This window comes from Hypomesus transpacificus, chromosome 19 (genome assembly GCF_021917145.1).
Source record: "Hypomesus transpacificus isolate Combined female chromosome 19, fHypTra1, whole genome shotgun sequence".
NCBI classification, from domain to species: Eukaryota; Metazoa; Chordata; class Actinopteri; order Osmeriformes; family Osmeridae; genus Hypomesus; species Hypomesus transpacificus.
The window spans coordinates 347502-369428 of record NC_061078.1 but is presented as its reverse complement, the minus strand read 5'-3'; the positions used below and the strand labels follow the sequence as shown (position 1 = coordinate 369428).

At 48.9% G+C, this 21927-nt stretch overlaps 1 protein-coding gene across 1 annotated transcript in view; it reads left to right on the top strand.

Moving 5' to 3' along the window:
• LOC124482086 (protein kinase C-binding protein NELL1-like) overlaps nucleotides 1-21927 on the top strand; it is a 135694-nt gene that overhangs the window by 49985 nt on the left and 63782 nt on the right. The window contains 2 exon segments of the mRNA XM_047042439.1: nucleotides 20773-20787; nucleotides 20789-20884. Coding sequence (XP_046898395.1) covers nucleotides 20773-20787; nucleotides 20789-20884 — 111 coding nt within the window.

The window sequence follows — 21927 nt, the reverse complement described above, 5'->3', positions numbered from 1 at the left end:
GCTCTGAGGTAGAGCTCTCCATTACTCTGTTTATCACTGGCTTTTGTCTGGTTTGCTCTCCCTCTCTCTCTGCTTCTCTCCCCTTGCTTCTGTCTCCCTCTTTCTGCTTCTCTCTCTCTCTCATACAAACTGTCTTTTCTATCTCTCACTCTGTCTCACTCTCTCTCTCTCTCTCTCTCTCTCTCTCTCTCTCTCTCTCTCTCTCTCTCTCTCTCTCTCTCTCTCTCTCACTCTCTCACTCTCTCTCACTCTCTCACTCTCTCACTCTCTCACTCTCTCACTCTCTCACTCACTCACTCACTCACTCACTCACTCACTCACTCACTCACTCACTCTCTCTCTCTCTCTCTCTCTCTCTCTCTCTCTCTCTCTCTTTATCTCTCTCTCTCTTTATCTCTCTCTCTCTCTCTCACTCACTCTGTCTCTCTCTCCCTCTCTCTCTGTGGTTCTTTTTTAAATCCGTGGGATAATATAGATTTACTTGCACAATGTTCTTTGATAAATTGTTCAGGGAGTTACAGTATTTACACATGAATGACTACCAAGGAAGGTGTCTAGTGCCTCATAACACCAAGAGATTCCTCCTGAACACTCAAAACCACAGAATGAAAACGTCTCTGCAGCTTCTTCACTGATTACCTGCCAGGTAAATGTGTGTAGGGGTTGAGTGTGCATGCATGTGTGTGCGTGGGGGTGAATGTGTGTCACGTGTTCGTACTGTAACTGTAAGAATGAAGCAGCAAATCCGCCCGCCCAGAAAAGGTCATTTGGTGCTAATTAAGGGACATAATTAATCTTCACAAATTTAATTTCCGCTTATTCCTCTCGTCGCGGGCGGCAGTTGTATTTTCCGCCACCACCGGATCCTTTGTCCTGGTGGATCAGTGGAGCTAATCGCCGTAGTGCCATCAGCCACGCCGCACACGCCACACACGCCACACACGCCACACACGCCACTCTCACTGTGTGAGCTGTCTGATGCGGGTCCTCTTCCTTGTATACTCACACCTGACAAGGTCACCTTAGTGCTGGTTAGGTGGTTAGCCGACTAGGTGGTTAAGTGACCAGATGGTTAGGTGGTTAGCTGGCTTGGTGGTTTGGTAACTAGCTGGCTAGTTAACTAGTTGGCTAGGTGACTAGATGGACAGGTGGTTAAGTGACTAGCTGGCTAGGAAGTCAGGTGACTAGGTGGTCAGGTGATTAGGTAGAGGCAGCTTCTAACACAAACACCCACTGTTTTCTCAGCATCTACACACACACTCACACACACACACACACACACACACACTGCTCAGCCCCTCGCTGCTCCTCCAGTGATGCGTGGTCTCTGTGTAATCTTCAGATGTGATATGAAGGCTAACCTTCAAGCAGAACTGAGTTGAAAGGCGCTGCTTTCCTGTTGCTGTTGACTTGTTCCCTGAGGGCCGTTGGTACAACCAGACCTCGTACCAGCCTCTCTCCCTCCCCCTCTCTCTCTCTGTAGCTCTGCTCTCTCTGCTCTGCTCTCTTCCATCTCAGAATCTACATCCTCTCTCCATCTCTTGTTCAGCCAAACTCTGCTTTCTTTCTTTCTCTCTACTTCTTCCATGCTCTCTCTTTTTTGGTTGTGAGTGGAGGATGATTAAGAGGTAGACTGTGTGTAGGAAAGAGCGAGGTGGAGAGTGACATTGGGATGGGTTCGGGCGGGTGGGAGGGAGGGAAGAGGGGCAGAGGATATGCCAGTTGACTTATAAAGAAAGAGACAGTGTTTTTATTGTGTTTAAGTATTCTGAACCATAAGGCAGGACTCTGGGTGGTTGTGGCGGTGAATGCCTGACCTGGCAGATGCCACCCAAACCTGGGCTGTCATTCTCACGGCCCATGGTCCCTAAATCTCTCTGGTGGATCTGTCTCATGATGGATTCAGCCATGCACATTCCTCTGACAGTGTGACTCGGAGTGTGCCCATGACTGTGTGTCTGTATGTGTGTGGGTTTATCACAGTCATCAATGGCAGGGTTCAATGATTTATCCCGCTAAATAATATCTAGAAGCATAATTAATGCAGACTGCTCAATATGGAGTCCATTAGTTATTTTTTATCAGTGAAAGAACACATTGGATTGTTGGCTTTTGTGAAACCTATAAAGCCTATGAATGCCTCTAATGTGTCTTGGCTTAACTAATGTATCAATGTCTCAAAGCTGCCAAGTGAAAGCTTGATACCCAGTGTTCCATCCATGGGGACTGTGGTGTGTGGGTGTGTGAGTATGTGAAGGTGTTTATGCATGAGAGTGTGCATGTGTGCACGCTGCTTGGTGTGTGTGTGTGTGCGTGCACCCATGCTTGTATGCGTGTGTGTAAGCGTGTGTGTGTGTAGGTGTGTTTGAGAAGGTGCTAATGCTGCTCCTGGTTGCGGCAGAATCCTCTCCAGCAGATGCAGTAACAGCATGTGGACATGCTAATGAACCTTTCTGTCCCTAGTCTGGATCTGCTGCTGGGTTGGAAGGCTTTCCTCTCCTTATCTCCACGTCACGGCCCACAGCTACAAAGGACAGGATGGACTGTTTCATGGTGTGGTGATGGAGGGAGAGGTGTGGTGGTGATGGTGTGGAGGTGATCAGGTGGTGATCAGGTGATGGTAATCAGGTGATGGAGGCAGAGGTGGTGGTGATGGTGAGATGTCTGCAGAGTGTGTATCATGTCTGTCCTGCCTCTCCTTTGTGATGACCAGACCTGACCTCTTTCAGAGCCTTGCTGCTTTGCTTTTTAGCATTGATTGACATTGTATGTCTGTATTCCCCTCCCTCCTAAATTAATCATTTGTTACACAGTGCTTTATTATATTAAATATGATTCAAAAATGATTCACACCTTCACAAAAACCCTCACGCCCAGAGTATCTCCTGACCCTGTCTTTGTGCTTGAGCAGCACTGGTTCAAGCCTGAAAATATTGTAAACAAATTAATAACATAACTAATCTGGTCGGACTATTGAGCTCTGTTTCAGACTGATACCTCTTGTTCATGCTGGTCCTTATCCTCAACACGTGGCTTTTTCAGTCGCGGAAAATGCTTTTCAATATTCATCTGGATTGAAGCAGCAAACATTCAGTGTAAGAGTAAAACAAATAACTTAACTATTTACATTTATGCATTTAGCAGACGCTTTTATCCAAAGCGACTTCCAAGAAAGAGCTTACAAAAGAGCATAGGTCACTGATCATAACAACGAGGTAGTCCCAAACATTGCAAGCAGCCAAAACATGAAGCATACATTGTGAAAAAACTAAACAAGTGCCAAAAGGGAAGACCCATAAGAGCATACAGTTATACAAGTTACAAATTAAAACAACATGAACCCTAAAAAGTGCAAGACTGTACCTGTAGAAGAACAATCAGCAGTAAAATATTTCACAGCGAGTAGAAGATTAAAGAGTTAACTTCGTGATAACTAACCTACAAGAGCAACAAGTCTCTCAATAAGAGTAATTGTGATCCTGGAGGAAACTAACATCAGGTCCAGCCAAGCATTCCTAAGTGCCGTTGTACTCCCGGAACAAGTGCGTCTTGAGCCTTTTCTTGAAGGTGGGGAGACAGTCTGTGTCTCTGATGGAGGTGGGGAGGTGATTCCACCACTGGGGTGCCAGGCAGGAGAAGAGCTTGTGTTGGGACCGGGCGGTCTTGAGCGGTGGGACTACCAGGCGGTTGTCTGAAGAAGACCGTAGGTGACGGGTGGGGGTGTAAGGCTGCAGGAGAGACTTGATGTGGTCGGGTGCAGTATCGCTCACTGCTCGGAAGGTCAGTACCAGGGCCTTGAATCTGATACGGGCGTTGATGGGTAGCCAGTGGAGAGAGATGAGGAGCGGGGTAACATGGGAGCGTCTGGGTAGATTGTAGACCAGGCGGGCCGCTGCGTTCTGAATCCTCTGAAGAGGGCAGGTTGCACATGCTGGGAGACCAGCGAGCAGCGAGTTGCAGTAGTCCAACTTGGAGAGGACAAGTGCTTGGACAAGCAGCTGGGTGGAGTGCTCAGACAGGTATCTCCTGATCTTCCGGATGTTGTAGAGGATGAAATATTCACAGCTGCTACATATAGTGTTTTGATCTCGACAACCTAACTGCATTTTACTAACTTGCGACTAGTAAACTTTCTAAAGAAGGCGCATTCACTTGTTCGCTAAGTTTCTGGTCGGGACTCCAACCTTAACACACTGACAACATTGTATTCAGAATAAAAAATATTTTTTATAGCACTTTTAATGTGTGGGAGAGAGTTAGAGAGAGACGTGTGAGTGACAGAGACGGAGGGAGAGCAGGGAAAGGAAATGCAGCTGAACGAATACGCTGCATGTTTTAAAAAGCGAATAACGAAAGGCAATATGTGGCGGTCTGTGTTGATTCTGTGGCGCACCGCCAGAAATTAGTCTGTGTGGGAAACACTGTCCATATTTGGCTGGGAGGCTGTTTGGGAAAAGGCTAGGAGGCTTGCATTCTGCATCGTGTCGGAGCGTGTGGTTGGCTGGAGCGTGTGGTTGGTCGGAGCGTGTGGTTGGTCGAAGTGTGTGGTTGGTCGGAGCGTGTGGTTGGTCGGAGCATGTGGTTGGTCAGGTAGCCTCTGACACACAACACCAGCTGTGGAATAATACGACCTGAGAGCCTCCAGCCTGCGATCAATGCCACTGTTCCAGCAGAACTCCCACTGCAGGATCAATACTAGGGCCTGTGCCCTGCTCTCCAGCCTCCCAGCTGATAATTACTCTCCTGGAACATAGAGCCTAATGAAGGAAAACTAGAAATGTCAATGAATGTTAAATGTAAACCCTTTTCAGACATTGATTTTGCCTATGGTGCTGTGCATGGCCTGGTGGTAAGGAAGGCAGGGGGGAGGCCGGGGTGAGGCAGGGAGGAGGGATGAGTATTGACGAACACCAGAGGACCTCGGCAGAGCGTGTGGGACTACCCTGGGCGTGTGGAAGGTGTTCTTTATGACAGCTGATTGATTGGAGGGGCTTCCAGGTCAGGTGACAGTGGTCAGGTGACAGTGGTCAGGTGTCAGTGGTCAGGTGACAGTGGTCAGGAGGATCAATAAAGGTGATCAAGTGTAGGCTTAGTCTTTTAAAATTCCAGAAATATGGAGACCTCATGATGACTTCAGTAAAACAGTTTTTCACATCCCTAATTACTGGCCTGGCCAGGTATAAGTGTTCCTTAGTGAATTGGAACCAGAGTAACATGACATCATGCAACCAGTGTAACATGACATCATGTAACCAGTGTAACATGACATCATGTAAAACAGCCATCTGTATACACGCCTCACCCCAGCCTCCTGTTAGTCTCCTCCAGCCTTACCCCAGCCTCCCCCCTAGTCTCCCTCATTCTCACCCCAGCCTCCCCCGCCTCCCCCCTAGCCTAAATGTGGCAGTTGTAACCAGGGCTGTAGACTCACACACAGACTCATTGTAGACACACACACACTCATTGTAGACACACACACACTCATTGTAGACACACACACACTCATTGTAGACACACACAAACTCTCTACTCCACCTTATTCACTGCATATGTTGACAGCCATGTCTCGCGGTGTTGAATCTGCTTCTTATCAGAGCAGGCCAGGTGCTTATCTCAGCTGATAAGGTCATTGTTGGGGTGAAGTAATTAAAGATGTCTGACAGGGTTGGAGCAGCCTGTAGGTCCAGGGGGAATATTGTGACAAAGCCAGATGATGTCTTCAGATGCACAGGGAACAGCAAGCCCCCTTCCACTACACAGCCACGTAGAGGAAGGGATTTGGGTCATTTCATCCATTAAACATGAGACACACTCCTTCCTAATGAGATGTGCTCCAGTTTGAGTGAAGATGCCCCTCCTGGTCGTCTGGGAAGATGGTCCTCAGGTGTCTGCTGAAGAAAACCCTCTCGTTGGTGAATGAACATCCCAAACGAAATGATTCACCAGACACATTCTGAGGTCCATTTCTAACAGTTTGCTTTGTTGTAGCTCTGGATGAATAATGTGAATTATGATATGGGTGTTTTAGAGCTAATAATGGTGAGTTTGAAGGATACGTATTACAGGTAATGAGATCATGGGTAGCTCAGTTCCCAATCAATGCTTGTTTCTTTGTCATGTCATTTGCATAACACGGCTGATTGACTGGTTTCTCAGCTCCGCTCAGTGCGATGGAGTGACTGAAGGTGTGTTTGAAGACAGAACTGAAGGTGACTGTGGGATTTCCAGGATGATGGCTGAAGCTGCTGTCCCTCAACAGGAACACCTGGGGGCAGGGGAAGCCAGCTGAATAGAGGTTGTAGAACTAGAGGCTGAATAGAGGCTGTAAAAGGAGAGGCTGAATGGACGCTGTAGAACTAGAAGTTGACTCCTGCAGATTGAGGGGAAATCACAGGGAGCAGGTTCCAGTGCAGCAGAACTTGAAGGAGATCATCACTGTTTAGCTCTCAGTGCATTTTGTCTGCTTTGGCAAGAATCAACATATCTGATTTCTATCTTATGTATTGACAAGTGTGGACTGTAGGCATTAGCCTCCGATGAAGAGGTGTGTTATGAACAGGAAGTAGTGTACCATCTTCCAGGAAGCCCGCCATGCCCCTACCCTCTGGACGGCTGGCTGGGCTGCTGAGACGAAGAGTGACCATAATCATGTTTTTAGTTAATGGATTATGAACAGTTCTGTCCAAGTCAACAAACGAGGAGGGATTTGAACCTGCAACTTTTCTGCCCCTGAGCCAAACTCCCCCCTGGTAGATGCCCTGTTTCTGCTCTGTTAACAAGGGTTAGTGTTAACTAACTAGCTAACCCTAACTCTGTTAACAAGCTCTCTGGACAGGAAACACTAAAGACGCATTTCCTGTGTAACCAGAGTTCAAAACAGTGTTAATTAACGATACAAGGCAGTTCTGAGAGCGGCCAGTCGGGAGCGGCGGCGTTGCGGCGGCGTTGCGATTCCTAATTGCTTTGATTGAGCTTTTGATTTCAAGCTGTGGTGAAACAGATCACCCGCAACTGCAAGGAGAGACGAGCTCGACGTGATGTTAAACTCCAGCCAATCAGCACTCATTTATCACCATAAACCATGATGACGGCCTGTGATTTGGCCTCACCTATCAACCCCAGATCTGCACCATGTCCCAGTCCCCTAGCCGAGAGAGCGGGGTCTTCCCAGGTCTGTCTGGTCCAGCTCAGAGGACGGGCTTGACAGCACCACCTGGATCTCCTACATTGGATTTAGAGGCGTAGTTGGTTTTCAAATGTGACTGAATAAATATAGTTAAATATCATTTTCTTATTAACATGTGGGGGGGGACAGATTTGCTGTTTTCAAAAAGTGGGTGGGATCCAGGAGGTCACCCTGCCTCACCCTCCCTCGCCCTGCCTCACCCTGCCTACCCCTGGCAGCCCCTGCCTCACCCTGCCTACCCCTGGCAGCCCCTGCCTCACCCTGCCTACCCCTGGCAGCCCCTGCCTCACCCTGCCTACCCCTGGCAGCCCCTGCCTCACCCTGCCTCACCCTGGCAGCCCCTGCCTCACCCTGCCTCACCCTGGCAGCCCCTGCCTCACCCTGCCTGAGAGAGCAGCCTCCTCCTGAGAGAGCACCGTCTTCCTGAGAGAGCAGCCTCTTCCTGAGAGAGCAGCCTCTTCCTGAGAGAGCAGCCTCTTCCTGAGAGAGCAGCCTCTTCCTGAGAGAGCAGCCTCTTCCTGAGAGAGCAGCTTCCTCCTGAGAGAGCAGCCTCTTCCTGAGAGAGCAGCTTCCTCCTGAGAGAGCAGCCTCTTCCTGAGAGAGCAGCCTCTCCCTGAGAGCGTAATCAAGACCCTGATTGAGATCTCTCCTTTGAAGGCGGACGAGGGATGCCAGAGAACTAAATGTTCTTCTCCCTGCTGGAGATGAAAGACTGTTTGAGAGGAGTTTCAGATATGTTAACCGCCTGTTCCAGAGACATTACCTTTCATACTGTGTCTCTTGTGCATCTTAGCCTGGACTGTGTGTGTGTGTGTATGGGAGTCCAACTGGGAGGCTAGTAGCTGGTCCACTGGGTCTGACTCCACAGTGTAGAGATGGAATAACTCTCTCCCTCTTCCTCCCTTCCTCCCTCCATTTCTCTGTGTTTCTAAAGGTTAAGAGGAGAGAGGTGAAAATAGAGCAGTGCTCCATTTTACAGGTTATGGATGAGCAGATCCCACCTGGCCCTGTTACACCCCCCCAGTACCTCATCTCCCCACCTCACCTCCCCCCCACCTCCCCTCCTCACCTACCCCCCACCTCCCCTCCTCATCTCCCCTCCTCACCTCCCCCCCACCTCCCCTCCTCCCCTCCCCTCCTCATCTCCCCTCCTCACCTCCCCTCCTCATCTCCCCTCCCCTCCTCACCTCCCCTCCCACCTACTTCCTCTCCTCCCCTCCCCTCCCACCTCACCTCCCCTCCTCACCTCCCCTCCTCACCTCCTCCCCTCCCATCCTCACCTCCCCTCCTCACCTCCCCTCCTCCCCTCCCCCCCTCCCTTCCTCACCTCCCCTCCTCACCTCCCCTCCAACCTCCTCCCTTCTCACCTCCCCTCCTCACCTACCTCCCCTCCTCATCTCCCCTCCCACCTCCCCTCCCCTCCTCACCTCCCTTCCTCACCTGTCTCGGAGAAATTACACTATTCCTTTAGATGGGAATTAAAAATGGTCAATGAAGTCCTCGAAACTATGTTCTAAATGTGCAAATGTTCATGTATGAATATAGAATTGTAGGCAATGCACTTAACAACAACAAAAATATGGGAAAGGGTATTCATTTGGACCCCCCCAATGTCTAAACCATGGTTATGCCCTTGTGTATGTGTGTCAGGTCTGGTGTGTGTGTGTGTTAGGTCTGGTGTGTGTGTGTGTTAGGTCTGGTGTGTGTAACTGGGTGTGTCCTGTGTGTCTCCAGGATCTACGAGCGTGTGATCGACCCCCCCCAGATGGACCTCACCCCAGGCAGCGCAGTCTGGCTCGGCCAGCACAGCCACAAGCACGGCCTCTTCAAGGTTAGACACACTCACACGCACCACACACACACACACACACACACTCACTCACACACACACACACACACTCACACGCACACACACACCCTCACACACACACCCTCACACACACACACACTCACACACACACACACACCCTCTCTCCCTCTCTCTCTCTCCTCTCCATCTTTGTTTCCCCCGCTCCCTCCCTGTGTTTCTGCAGCAGGAAAGCTCTGGTATTTAAAGACAGCTTTCTATCACCTAGTTCAGTCTCCAGAACTTTCTGGCTCTCCAGCTGCACCTGGCTGTCTGAGACGCACACACACATTCTCATGCACACACACATCTCAAACACACACATTATCATGCACACACACATCTCAAACACTAGAAGCTGTAACATGTCTGGGAGTTTGTGCTGTTTGTTTCCTACTTCCCAGCAGACATAGTGTTGTTTACAACGATTGTTCATATTGCCAAAGCAATGGTGGAATAACAGAAATATTCATTAATGTAAATCATGGCCTTATATACTTGTATTTCATACACTTACATACAGAGAGACACACATGGCAGTTTAAACACATACGTGTAATTACACCACACAACTTGTACAACTTGTATCCATGTTATTATTATTCAAGTTGGTATATTATTAATGTTGCCAACTAATTGGTAGAAAAAATACATGGATAAGTAAATAGAAACACATACACATATATTACATGTAGTCATTTAGCAGACGTTCTTATCCAGAGCGACTTACAGTAAGTACAGGGACATTCCCCTGAGGCAAGTAGGGTGAAGCGCCTTGCCCAAGGACACAACGTCATTTGGCATGGCCGGGCATTGAACCAGCAACCTTCTGATTACTAGCCCGATTACCTAACCGCTCAGCCACCTGACACCTATGGAGTTAGATTAGTTTCATAATTCAAACAAACGCAACACGATTCAAACAAACTTAACACGATCCAAACAAACGTAACACGATTCATACAAACAAACGTAACACGATCCAAACAAACAAACGTAACACGATTCACACATAAATGACCCTATTACATTCGTTTGCAACCTGACAAACACAAGTTACAAATCCATGCATTCGTTGGTGTGAATCCCTGCATTCGTTGGTGTGAATCCCTGCATTCGTTGGTGTGGAGTTTTGGAACTTTCCTGACGCGCTTAGATTCACAAATGCATTTTTTCTAAAAGATATCCTCTGCAGCCTATCAGATCGTCTCTTCCAATTTTAGCCATGAGAAAAGTACAAGTCTAACTTTTACTAAGGGGCTAAAAATGTAAAAGATTTAGAATGAAATAAAATATAAAATGGCTATAGTACAAATAGGGCAACATAGTGCAATATGGCAAGGTGTCTTGTGCAGATAAAGTGATAAGTGGTCAAGTCAGTGGGAGTCCTTGGCCTTGTTGAAGAGGCCAGCAGCGGATGGGATGTTTGTGTGGCGTGTGGTTTTGGTGCTGAGGGACCGCAGCCTTCTGCCGGAGGGGAGTGGCTGAAACAGAGAGTGTCGAGGGTGGGAGGGGTCAGCCACAATCTTGCTTGCTCGCCTCAGGGTCCTCGAGGTGGCAGTGGCAGCAGCGTACCAGATGGTGATAGAAGAAGTGAGGATGGACTCAATGATGGCTGTGTAGAAGTGCACCATCATTGTCTTTGGCAGGTTGAATTTTTTCTGCTGCCGTAGGAAGTACATCCTCTGTTGTGCTTTCTTGGTGAGGGAGCTGATGTTCAGTTCCCACTTGAGGTCCTGGGAGAGGATGGTGCCCAGGAAGCGAAAGGACTCCACAGTGTTGACTGGGGAGTCGCACAGGGTGATGGGGGTGACTGTCCTAAGAGCATTGACCTCCAACAAAACGCTTTAACATTTATGAAATAAAATAAGATACCCTTTTCATCACTCTTTTTTGTCCTTTTTCAACTGTAAGAAAATACTGCATAACAATGACAGATATACCTTTAACACTGTCTCACCATTTTGGTTTCAAAGCAACACTTTTGTCTGCTATGATATTGATAACTGGTATGCAATATACTCTTCATCACTGTATTTGCTCATTTTTCAAACTTCAAACTTTTTTCTGTTTCTTAGTCTTTCATTCTTTAATACTTTAATACTTTTAACCCTTTTAAATGTATGAAAATAAGTAAGAAACTTTTCAGCACTCTTTTTTCGACAACTTTGTAAAATCTACTTCACTATTCAAACCATCAAAACAAAATAATTTCAACTGCTTTCAGCAAACACACACATTTTCTTCAGGAAATGTACCTTTTCTAGTTATTAGTGATTCTTTTTTTAAATAATGAATGTGCTCCACACAGGATCCCATGTTTCTGTGTTGACTATGATGGGAGGGGGGCTGTGTGTGTGTGTGTGTCTTGCTTCAGGCGGTATTATCTATTGATCAGCAGAAGGCATGCTTGGTCAGGATTCCTGTAGAGGTCACAGACCTCTCTCTCAACATCTTTACCTGCATTCACAATGACACAATTCAGGTGTGTGAGTGAACTATGTGTGTGTGTTTATGTGTGTGTGTTTGTGTGTGTGTGTTTATGTGTGTGCTTCTCTGCTAGTCTCCTGGGTGTCGGTATAGAATCAGGTACCAGATGCATTCAGGGATGACAGATGGAGAGAAAGAAGATTACAGATCACCATGACGATCACCATGACTCAACAGTTACACTACGAGCTCTCTAGTGGAAACTGAGTGTCTTTTTAATCTCTCTCTCTCTCTCTCTCTCTCTCTCTCTCTCTCTCTCTCTCTCTCTCTCTCTCTCTCTCTCTCTCTCTCTGTCTCTCTCTCTCCCTGTGTCTCTCTCTCTCTCTCTCTCTCTCTCTCTCTCTCTCTCTGTCTCTCTCTCTCCCTGTGTGTCTCTCTCTCTCTCTCTCTCTCTCTCTCTCTCTCTCTGTCTCTCTGTCTCTCTCTCTGTCTCTCTCTGTCCCTCTGTCCCTCTGTCTCTCTGTCTCTCTCTCTCTCTGCAGGGTATTATACAGGATGTCAAGTTCATTTTCGCTCCGAATGGCTACATCTCTCAGTGTCCCAACTTAAATCGCAGTAAGTAAAGAAGTACTACTGAACTATCCAAGCTCATTTTCTCCTCCTATCTCACCTTCTCTCTATCTCCCTCCCCCTCTCTCTCCTCCTATCTCACCTTCTCTCTATCTCCCTCCCCCTCTCTCTCCTCACCTCGTCTCCTGCATTTGTCTTTTCCTTCCCCTCTCCCTCCTCTCATCCTTCTCTCCATCCATACTCACCTTTCTTCTATATCAATAATTCATATTCAATATTCCTCCCTCTGGTTGCCCTTCGCAGCAAACCTGCTGTATGAAGAGATGTTTACTAGTCTAGATAACAGCTAGACAGATAGTACTGTAGCTATGTTAGCTAGTCTAGATAACTGCTATGGAGATACTACTATGAAGATGAGACGTCGTTTCTCACCACTGTGTCTGGTAGCTGAGATGTCACTGACCGTCTGCTGTACTTTCTACATGCAGTATTTGTTTTATCTGTATCTGTTTTATCAGTTTTTATGTAAAAAGTGCTAAAATGCTCAGCTGACCTATAGAACTGGTGCAGAGAAAGGTCTGTTCTCAGGACACATAACAACAACCTGGTGTCTAATGACGTGAAGCGAGTTCTCACTCTCTCACACTCTGTGCTGCTTGACTTATCTCTCTATCTCTCTCTTTCTCTCTGTCTCTCTCGCTCTCTCTCTCTCTCTGTCTCTGTCTCTCTTTCTGTCTCTGTCTCTCTCTCTCTCTCTCCTCCTCTGTCCTCCCCCTCTCTTCTCCTGGTGAGCTTGCCCGACATGCAGTGACTTCTTGAGTCTGGTCCAGGGCATCATGGATCTGCAGGAGCTTCTGGCCAGGATGACGCTTAAGGTGGGAAGGAACAACAACCATCTGTTCATTTAGCACACGTACAGGGGGGATTCCAACCTGTCATCTGATCTGAAGTCAGCTGCTGTACCGCTGAGCTGTAGACAGTGGCAGGAGAGACCACAGTAGCACACAGAGAGAGACCACAGTAGCACACAGAGAGAGAGAGAGACCACAGTAGCACATAGAGAGAGAGACCACAGTAGCACAGAGAGAGAGAGAGAGAGACCACAGTAGCACAGAGAGAGATAGACCACAGTAGCACAGAGAGAGAGACCACAGTAGCACATAGAGAGAGAGACCACAGTAGCACATAGAGAGAGAGAGAGAGAGACCACAGTAGCACATAGAGAGAGAGAGAGACCACAGTAGCACATAGAGAGAGAGAGAGACCACAGTAGCACATAGAGAGAGAGAGAGACCACAGTAGCACACAGAGAGAGACCACAGTAGCACACAGAGAGAGAGAGACCACAGTAGCACATAGAGAGAGACCACAGTAGCACAGGGAGAGAGAGACCACAGTAGCACACAGAGAGAGAGAGGAGCGAAGCAAGAGAAGGAGGGGGGAGGAGGGGGGAGGAGGGGCAGATGGTGACAGTGTGGAGGATGAATAATTGCTCACCTCTAAAGTCCCACTGACTGTGTGTCAGGGACGCGAAGCTTGGGTTGCAGCATGTTTCTGTGTGTGTGTGAGTGTGTGTGTGTGTGAGTGTGTGTGTGAGTGTGTGTGTGTGTGGTTTCAACAGGTAAAAAGAAATCCCCAAAAGGAATTTCGAAAGTTTGCATAGATGCAACCAGTTTTTAAACCTTTTTTCAAAAATATTCTTGAAATAAAATCTACTTAAGTACAGTAACAAAGTATATGTGTGTGCATGTGTGTGTGTGTGCATGTGTGTGCATGTGTGTGTGTGTGTGTGCATGTGTGTGCATGTGTTTGTGTGCCGTGCAGCTGAACTATGCTGAGTCCAGGCTCACCCAGCTGGAGGGCTGTCACTGTGAGAGGAGCTGCCAGGCTGGAGGGCTGATCTACAGGGACCAGGAGCTCTGGACAGAAACACACCACTGTAGGACCTGTATCTGCAAGGTGGGTTACCCTGGCCACACACACACACACGCAGGTCCTCTTGTTAGAGCTGGATGAGTTGACCCATCATGGAGGTCATTTTGGTCTCATCTGAAACGATCCGCAAGACCAGCAAGATCCACTTCACCTAGCCTCACAACAGAACAGAACAGACCAGCAAGATCCACTTCACCTAGTCCCACAACAGACCCAGAAAGACCCAGAAACAGATCTGTGTTTAGTAAACCTTCTGCCTTTACAGAACGGTGTGGGAGGTGGTGTGTGTGTTTAGTAAACCTTCTGCCTTTACAGAACGGTGTGGGAGGTGGTGTGTGTGTTTAGTAAACCTTCTGCCTTTACAGAACGGTGTGGGAGGTGGTGTGTGTGTTTAGTAAACCTTCTGCCTTTACAGAACGGTGTGGTGGAGTGTGTGTTTAGTAAACCTTCTGCCTTTACAGAACGGTGTGGTGGAGTGTGTGTTTAGTAAACCTTCTGCCTTTACAGAACGGTGTGGTGGAGTGTGTGTTTAGTAAACCTTCTGCCCTTTACAGAACGGTGTGGGAGGTGGTGTGTGTGTTTAGTAAACCTTCTGCCTTTACAGAAACGGTGTGGTGGAGTGTCGCAGGATGTTCTGCGCCCCGACCAACTGCTCCGATGATTCACTTCCTGTCCATGTGGAGGGGACCTGCTGTAAACGATGCCGACGTGAGTATCCCCCCATCCCCCCACGATCCCCTGGGCCCCCCTGGCTTCCTGGATCTTCCTGGCCCCCTGGCCCCCCGGCCCCCCTGGCCTCCGGGATCTCCCTGGCCCCCCGGCCCCCCCTGGCCCCTCCACCCCAGGATTCAAACCTACATCCTCTTGATCTGCAGTCAGAAGCTGTTCTCCAGGCGCTGGCTGGGCTGGTGTCTCAGGTGTGGGAGGCCTGTCGTGGCTCCAGTAGCTGTTCAGACGTCTGCTTTCTGCAGGGGCGCTGGAGAAGCTGGGATGTTCAAACAGCTTAACGAGAGCCGCTCTCCTCCTCTCCCCCTCTCCTCTCCTCCCCTCCCCCTCCTCCCCCTCTCCTCTCCTCCTATCTTCCTCTCCCCCTCTCCTCTCCTCCTCTCCTCCTCTCCTCTCCTCCTGTCCTCCTCTCCTCTCCTCTCCTTCTCTACCCCTCTCCTCCTCTCCTCCTCTACCCCTCTCTTCTCCTTCTATCCTCCTCCCCTCTCCCCCTCTACCCCCTCTCCTCCCCCTCCTCTCCTCCTCTCCTCCTCTCCCCTCTCTCCTCCTCTCCTCCTCTCCCCCTCTCCTCCTCTCCTCCTCTACCCCTCTTTTCTCCTCCTTTAACCCCTCTCCTCCTCTACCCCTCTCCTCCTCTCCCCCTCTCCTCTCCTCCTCTCCCCCTCTCCTCTCTTCCTCTCCCTCTCTCCCCCTCTCCTCTCTCTCCTCTCCTCCTCTCCCTCCCACTGAATTACCTATTCAGATCTTCAGAACCTCAAACTTTTTTTTAGAAGCTGATTTGAAAGAGATCCCAGCACCATGTAACCAGTCTCTCAACACAAACACCAACACAGCCCGGGTCAGGGTGGATGCCTCTTCTCCCTCCTCCTTCTCCTCCTCCTCTCCCTCCTCCTCCTCCTCTCCTCCTCCTTCTCCTCCTCCTCTCCCTCCTCCTCCTCCTCTCCTCCTCCTTCTCCTCCTCCTCTCCCTCCTCCTTCTCCTCTCCTCCCTCCTCCTCCTCCTTCTCCTCTCAGACCTGAGTCATATTGTCTTCTACAGCTAAGTGTTCCTACCTGGGCCAGACCTTCTCTGAGGGACAGCGACTCCTGACCAAGAGCTGCAGAGAGTGCAAGGTAACACTTCTCCTCCTCTCCTCACCTGCTCCTCTCCTTCCTCCTCCTCTCCTCTCCTCACCTGCTCCTCTCCTTCCTCCTCCTCTCCTCACCTGCTCCTCTCCTTCCTCCTCCTCTCCTCACCTGCTCCTCTCCTTCCTCCTCCTCTCCTCACCTGCTCCTCTCCTTCCTCCTCCTTTCCTCTCCTCACCTGCTCCTCTCCTTCCTCCTCCTTTCCTCTCCTCACCTGCTCCTCTTCACCTCCTCCTCTCCTCCTCTTCACTTCCTCTCCTCCCCACCCCTCGAGCATTATGGGATGTCTGAGGATGGATCGTCAGAGGATCTGCTGAATTTGAATACAGATTCAAACCCACACAGACCAGCATGCCTCCTGCTGTGCGTGTGTGTGTTATGGCCTTACATGCTGGATTGATCTCTTGAGTTATTCAATTAGCCAGCAGCCCTCATTAGTCCCTGTCCCCTTTTTGCGCACACACACACACACATCCACTCGCATACACACGCACACACACTCGCACACTCCTAGACACAAACGCGCACACACACAGTCTGTTCAGTGTGCCCTGGTGGGAGGCGGGTGGAGAGCTGTCTGATGCTGAAACAAAAGCTTCAGATCTCAGCTTCACCCTGGTGGAGGTGGGGAGACACTGGAACAGGCATTACTCCAGCACTCAGCTTCACCCTGGTGGAGCTGGGGACCCACTGGAACAGGCATTACTCCAGCACTCAGCTTCACCCTGGTGGAGCTGGGGACACACTGGAACAGGCATTACTCCAGCACTCAGCTTCACCCTGGTGGAGGTGGGGACACACTGGAACAGGCATTACTCCAGCACTCAGCTTCACCCTGGTGGAGCTGGGGAGACACTGGAACAGGCATTACTCCAGCACTCAGCTTCACCCTGGTGGAGCTGGGGACACACTGGAACAGGCATTACTCCAGCACTCAGCTTCACCCTGGTGGAGGTGGGGAGACACTGGAACAGGCATTACTCCAGCAGGGAAACCAGAATCAGAATCAGAAAGGGATTTATTCGCCATGAAAGTTTGCACAGACAAGGAATTTGCTTTGGCAGGAAGGTGCATACAATAAACATATAGGAATCTTAAATTTAGATATATGGTCTAACTATACTAAGGATACATAAACTAGCAATACTAAGTGGAATACAATTAAAATAAAATATACAATAAAATAAAATATAAGTTGCCATAAAATAAAATATAAGTTGCCAATTTACAGTATAAAATACAATATAAAATACAAATATTACACAAATTGTGAAGTAGTGCAAATGCAATTGTTTTAAGACATGAAGTCATTAAAGTCAGTGTGAGCTCTTGGCCTTGTTGAGGAGGCCAACAGCGGAAGGGAAGAAACTGTTTTTGTGGTGTGAGGTTTTGGTCCTGATGGACCGCAGCCTTCCGCCAGAGGGGAGTGACTGAAACAGTGTCCAGGGTGGGAGGAAACTTTCTTTAATAAATAAATAAATCTTCAAAGTTGCTATTAAGATTTTTTTTTTATAAGTGTAATTAGTTATGAAGATCCCAACAAAGAGGTTCCTGGCTGCTTGATTAGCCTCGCAGACCTGGAATCAGCATCTTGCATTTGGTTGACAGGTTTGTTTCAGAAAAGCATTTAAAGAAAGCTCAGCTTGTCTGATTACTGGCTTGATCTTATTTCAGACAGAGAGCCTAACCATAACCCTTTAAAACAGAAAGCCAGGGAAAAAGGAATATTTAGTTGATAATGTTTAGTTGATATTACCTGAATGACCACAGCTGTTGACATGGGTCTCCCCAGGCCTGCCTTGTCAGCTGTCTGTCCATCAGAGCCTTCAGCTGTGTGTGTGTGTGTGTGTGTGTGTGTGTGTGTGGGTGTGTGTGTGTGGGTGTGTGTGGGTGTGTGTGTGTGTGTGTGTGTACAACAAGGCTTCACGGATAACCACTCTGGATAAACTTATCCTGCATGAGGCTACCAGGTCAGAATGAAAAGTGTATGTGTGTGTGTATGAGTTTGTTTATTAGTGAGAGTGTTTGTGTGTGTGTGTGTGTGTCAAAGAATGTCTCCTGAGAGCTGATTACTGGCCTGACCCTCTGCTTTTCCTCTGAGACTCTCCACAGCCCCCACTGCAAGAGGGGGAGAGGGGAAGGGAGGAGGGGAGGGAGAGGGGAGGAAGGAAGAGGGGGAAGGGAGGAAGGAGAGAGAGGGGAGGCATGAGGAAGAAGGGGAGGAAGAGGGGGAGGGAGAGGGGAAGGGAAGTAGAAGGAAGTGAGCTACTTCAGTCTTTGTGTATAATACACCATCACCTCAGTATCTGCAACACCATCACCTCAGTATCTACAACACCATCACCTCAGTATCTGCAACACCATCACCTCAGTATCTGCAACACCATCACCTCAGTATCTGCAACACCATCACCTCAGTATCTGCAACACCATCACCTCAGTATCTGCAACACCATCGCCTCAGTATCTACAACACCATCGCCTCAGTATCTACAACACCATCACCTCAGTATCTGCAACACCATCACCTCAGTATCTGCAACACCATCACCTCAGTATCTACAACACCATCGCCTCAGTATCTACAACACCATCACCTCAGTATCTGCAACACCATCACCTCAGTATCTGCAACACCATCACCTCAGTATCTGCATTCCACACACAGAGCCCTATGAATATATACATGAATATATACATGAATATATACATGGACATATGGAGAAGCAGGGTTTAGGGGGGAGGAGTGGGGAGTAATATAGGAAGAAGAAGAGAACGAGAGAGTTGTGTGTGTGTGTGTGTGAATATACAAAATCTGTACATATTAAGTAATTCCAATCGTGTAGCAAAAGATAATTATAATGAAAATGCATAAAGCTCTTATTTAATACATTTATATTCGATTAAACCCATTCTGGATAGGTCTTCCTGCCTAGCTGTGTGCTCACAAGGAGCCTGACTAGTCTCTAGACTGCCCACCCAGAGTGCAGTCATCTCAAGAGCCGGGGGAGGAGTCAGAGGGAGGAGAGACTGCACAGTTTCTCTCTTCCCTCCTCCAGGAGAGGGGGAGGGAGGGAGGAGATGGAGAGAGGGAGAAAAGGAGAAAAGGAGAGAAAGAGAGGAAGAGAAAGACGGAAGAGAGATGGAGTCAGATGGAGGTCAGACAGGACTGTTTCTCTCCTTCAGAAGCCCATGCAGCATGGAGACGGAGGAAGGTTGGTCTGGCACCTGGAAGGAGACGACTTTGAAGCAACTTTGAGGGAGAAAGAGAGGGACAAGGAGATGAAGAGAGAGGGAGAGAGATAAAAACCATGACAGAGAGACATGAAAAAGAGAGACAGAATGGAAGGGGGAGGTAGAGAGAACTTGTGATGGAGAGGGAGAGGGAGGAGGGAGAGGGAGAGGGAGAGGGAGAGGGAGAGGGAGAGGGAGAGGGAGAGGGAGAGAGAGAGAGAGAGAGGTAGAGTTGTGCTGCAGGGCTGTGGTAGAGAGAGGTAGAGTTGTGTTGCAGGGCTGTGGTAGAGAGAGGTAGAGTTGTGCTGCAGGGCTGTGGTAGAGAGAGGTAGAGTTGTGTTGTAGGGCTGTGGTAGAGAGAGGTAGAGTTGTGCTGCAGGGCTGTGGTAGAGAGAGGTAGAGTTGTGTTGCAGGACTGTGGTAGAGAGAGGTAGAGTTGTGTTGCAGGGCTGTGGTAGAGAGAGGTAGCGTTGTGTTGCAGGGCTGTGGTAGAGAGAGGTAGAGTTGTGCTGCAGGGCTGTGGTAGAGAGAGGTAGAGTTGTGCTGCAGGGCTGTGGTAGAGAGAGGTAGAGTTGTGTTGCAGGGCTGTGGTACAGAGAGGTAGAGTTGTGTTGCAGGGCTTTGGTAGAGAGAGGTAGCGTTTTGTTGCAGGGCTTGTGGTAGAGAGAGGTAGAGTTGTGTTGCAGGGCTGTGGTAGAGAGAGGTAGAGTTGTGTTGCAGGGCTGTGGTAGAGAGAGGTAGAGTTGTGTTGCAGGGCTTTGGTAGAGAGAGGTAGAGTTGTGTTGCAGGGCTGTGGTAGAGAGAGGTAGAGTTGTGTTGCAGGGCTTTGGTAGAGAGAGGTAGAGTTGTGTTGCAGGGCTGTGGTAGAGAGAGGTAGAGTTGTGTTGCAGGGCTGTGGTAGAGAGAGGTAGAGTTGTGTTGCAGGGCTGTGGTAGAGAGAGGTAGAGTTGTGTTGCAGGGCTTTGGTAGAGAGAGGTAGAGTTGTGCTGCAGGGCTGTGGGTAGAGAGAGGTAGAGTTGTGTTGCAGGGCTTTGGTAGAGAGAGGTAGAGTTGTGTTGCAGGGCTGTGGTAGAGAGAGGTAGAGCTGTGTTGCAGGGCTGTGGTAGAGAGAGGTAGAGTTGTGCTGCAGGGCTGTGGTAGAGAGAGGTAGAGTTGTGTTGCAGGGCTTTGGTAGAGAGAGGTAGAGTTGTGTTGCAGGGCTTTGGTAGAGAGAGGTAGAGTTGTGCTGCAGGGCTGTGGTAGAGAGAGGTAGAGTTGTGTTGCAGGGCTGTGGTAGAGAGAGGTAGAGTTGTGCTGCAGGGCTGTGGTAGAGAGAGGTAGAGTTGTGTTGCAGGGCTTTGGTGGTGCTTCACAGTGAAGGGTGTATAGGGACCCTGACTATGTAGACAGGCTGTTGTGGCAACGCTACACACAACTGTTTGTTTTTAAACCTCATGGGAAGAAAACAGTGTTTTATCTACCCCCCTCTGTTCTCTTTCTTTGTGTGTGTGCATGTGGTTCAAGTTTGTGCATGTGGTTCAAGTTTGTGTGTGTGTGTGTGTGTGTGTGTGTAGAGAGTTGATCTGTTTTTTTTCTTCCCTTTTGTATGTGCCCTATTGTTAATGTACAGCACTGCTGTTCAATCTTTAGTTTCCCTCCTTCCCCTGTGTCTATCTGCTATATGTCTGCTATATATGTTCTAAATATGTGTAATGTCTCCATCCTCTCCCCGTTTCCCTCAGAATGGCTTGATGGTGAAAAGTGTCAGAGACCTGTCCAGACCTCAACTGTTCTGTCAGAGAGCAGATTCTGCCCGACAACAGGTGCTGCAACGTTTGCAAAGGTGAGTTCCTTGCCCTCCATTGGTCCAGCCCCCAGCCCATGATGCCCATTATTGACACAGACGGTCTCTCATTGGCTCGGCCCACCAGGGGGGAGATAACAGACCCTGGGGCATGTTCTAACTGGGCGTCTCAGGCGGCACTGTTTGTGTGTTTACACCCTGTGTGGACGTTTCATCTGGTCTTGGCAGGCAAGCAGGACAGATCTCCCACGATGCCAATTTACATCCTGCCCTCCATCCTGGGCAGACGCATGCTGTAGCAGACAGATATCCACGGGTAGTTTAGTAAATAGATTGAATAAACTAATTGTTAGGGCCAAGCAACTGTTGAGCCTTTGATTAGGGGGAAACACCTGATGGTCAGGTTTAAAGCAGGAAACCAATGAGGTGAGAGGATTCTGCTGTGACGAGCCAATGGGAGACTTACAGCCGTGTCTGACAGGTACGAAGCAGCATATTGAGAATGTTTGAGGGCAATCATATCCTGGCTTTCCTGGCATTAAACATGCATGTTTGCCTGAAAGGAAAGGCCAGATTTAAAGCCCTCTACTTTGACTTTTTACTAGGTTCATGAAGAGAAACAGGGGGGGAGGGAATGAGAAAGGGAGAGAAAGAGGAGGGGGTTGGAGGGAGGGATAGAAAGGGGAGGGGGGTTGTAGAGAGGGGGAGGGGGGAGGGGGAGGGATGGAGGTACAGAGATATGGAGGTAGAGAGAGAGAGAGAGAGAGAGAGAGAGATGGAGGGAGGTAGAGAGAGAGAGAGACTGCAGAGGTATCATGAGTATTCAGTTTAACTGAGTTCTTCAGTTAAACTTCAGATCTGAGAAAGTGTGTAAGCTTCATGGATCACATTCAGTTTTCTGGCATCTTTCCTGGAGGTGACTGTGTAAAGGAGGGGTGTAAAGGGCAGAGGTGGCAAACATTCAGTCATTCTAAAGTTCCCATGTTTTACACTTCATAATGGGACCTGAATGAGCTGTGTACTCGCCTCCACCTCCCCCTCCAGTCAGCTAGCTGTGAGCAGGCCAGAGACAGGCTGACCAGGGCTGTCCCCT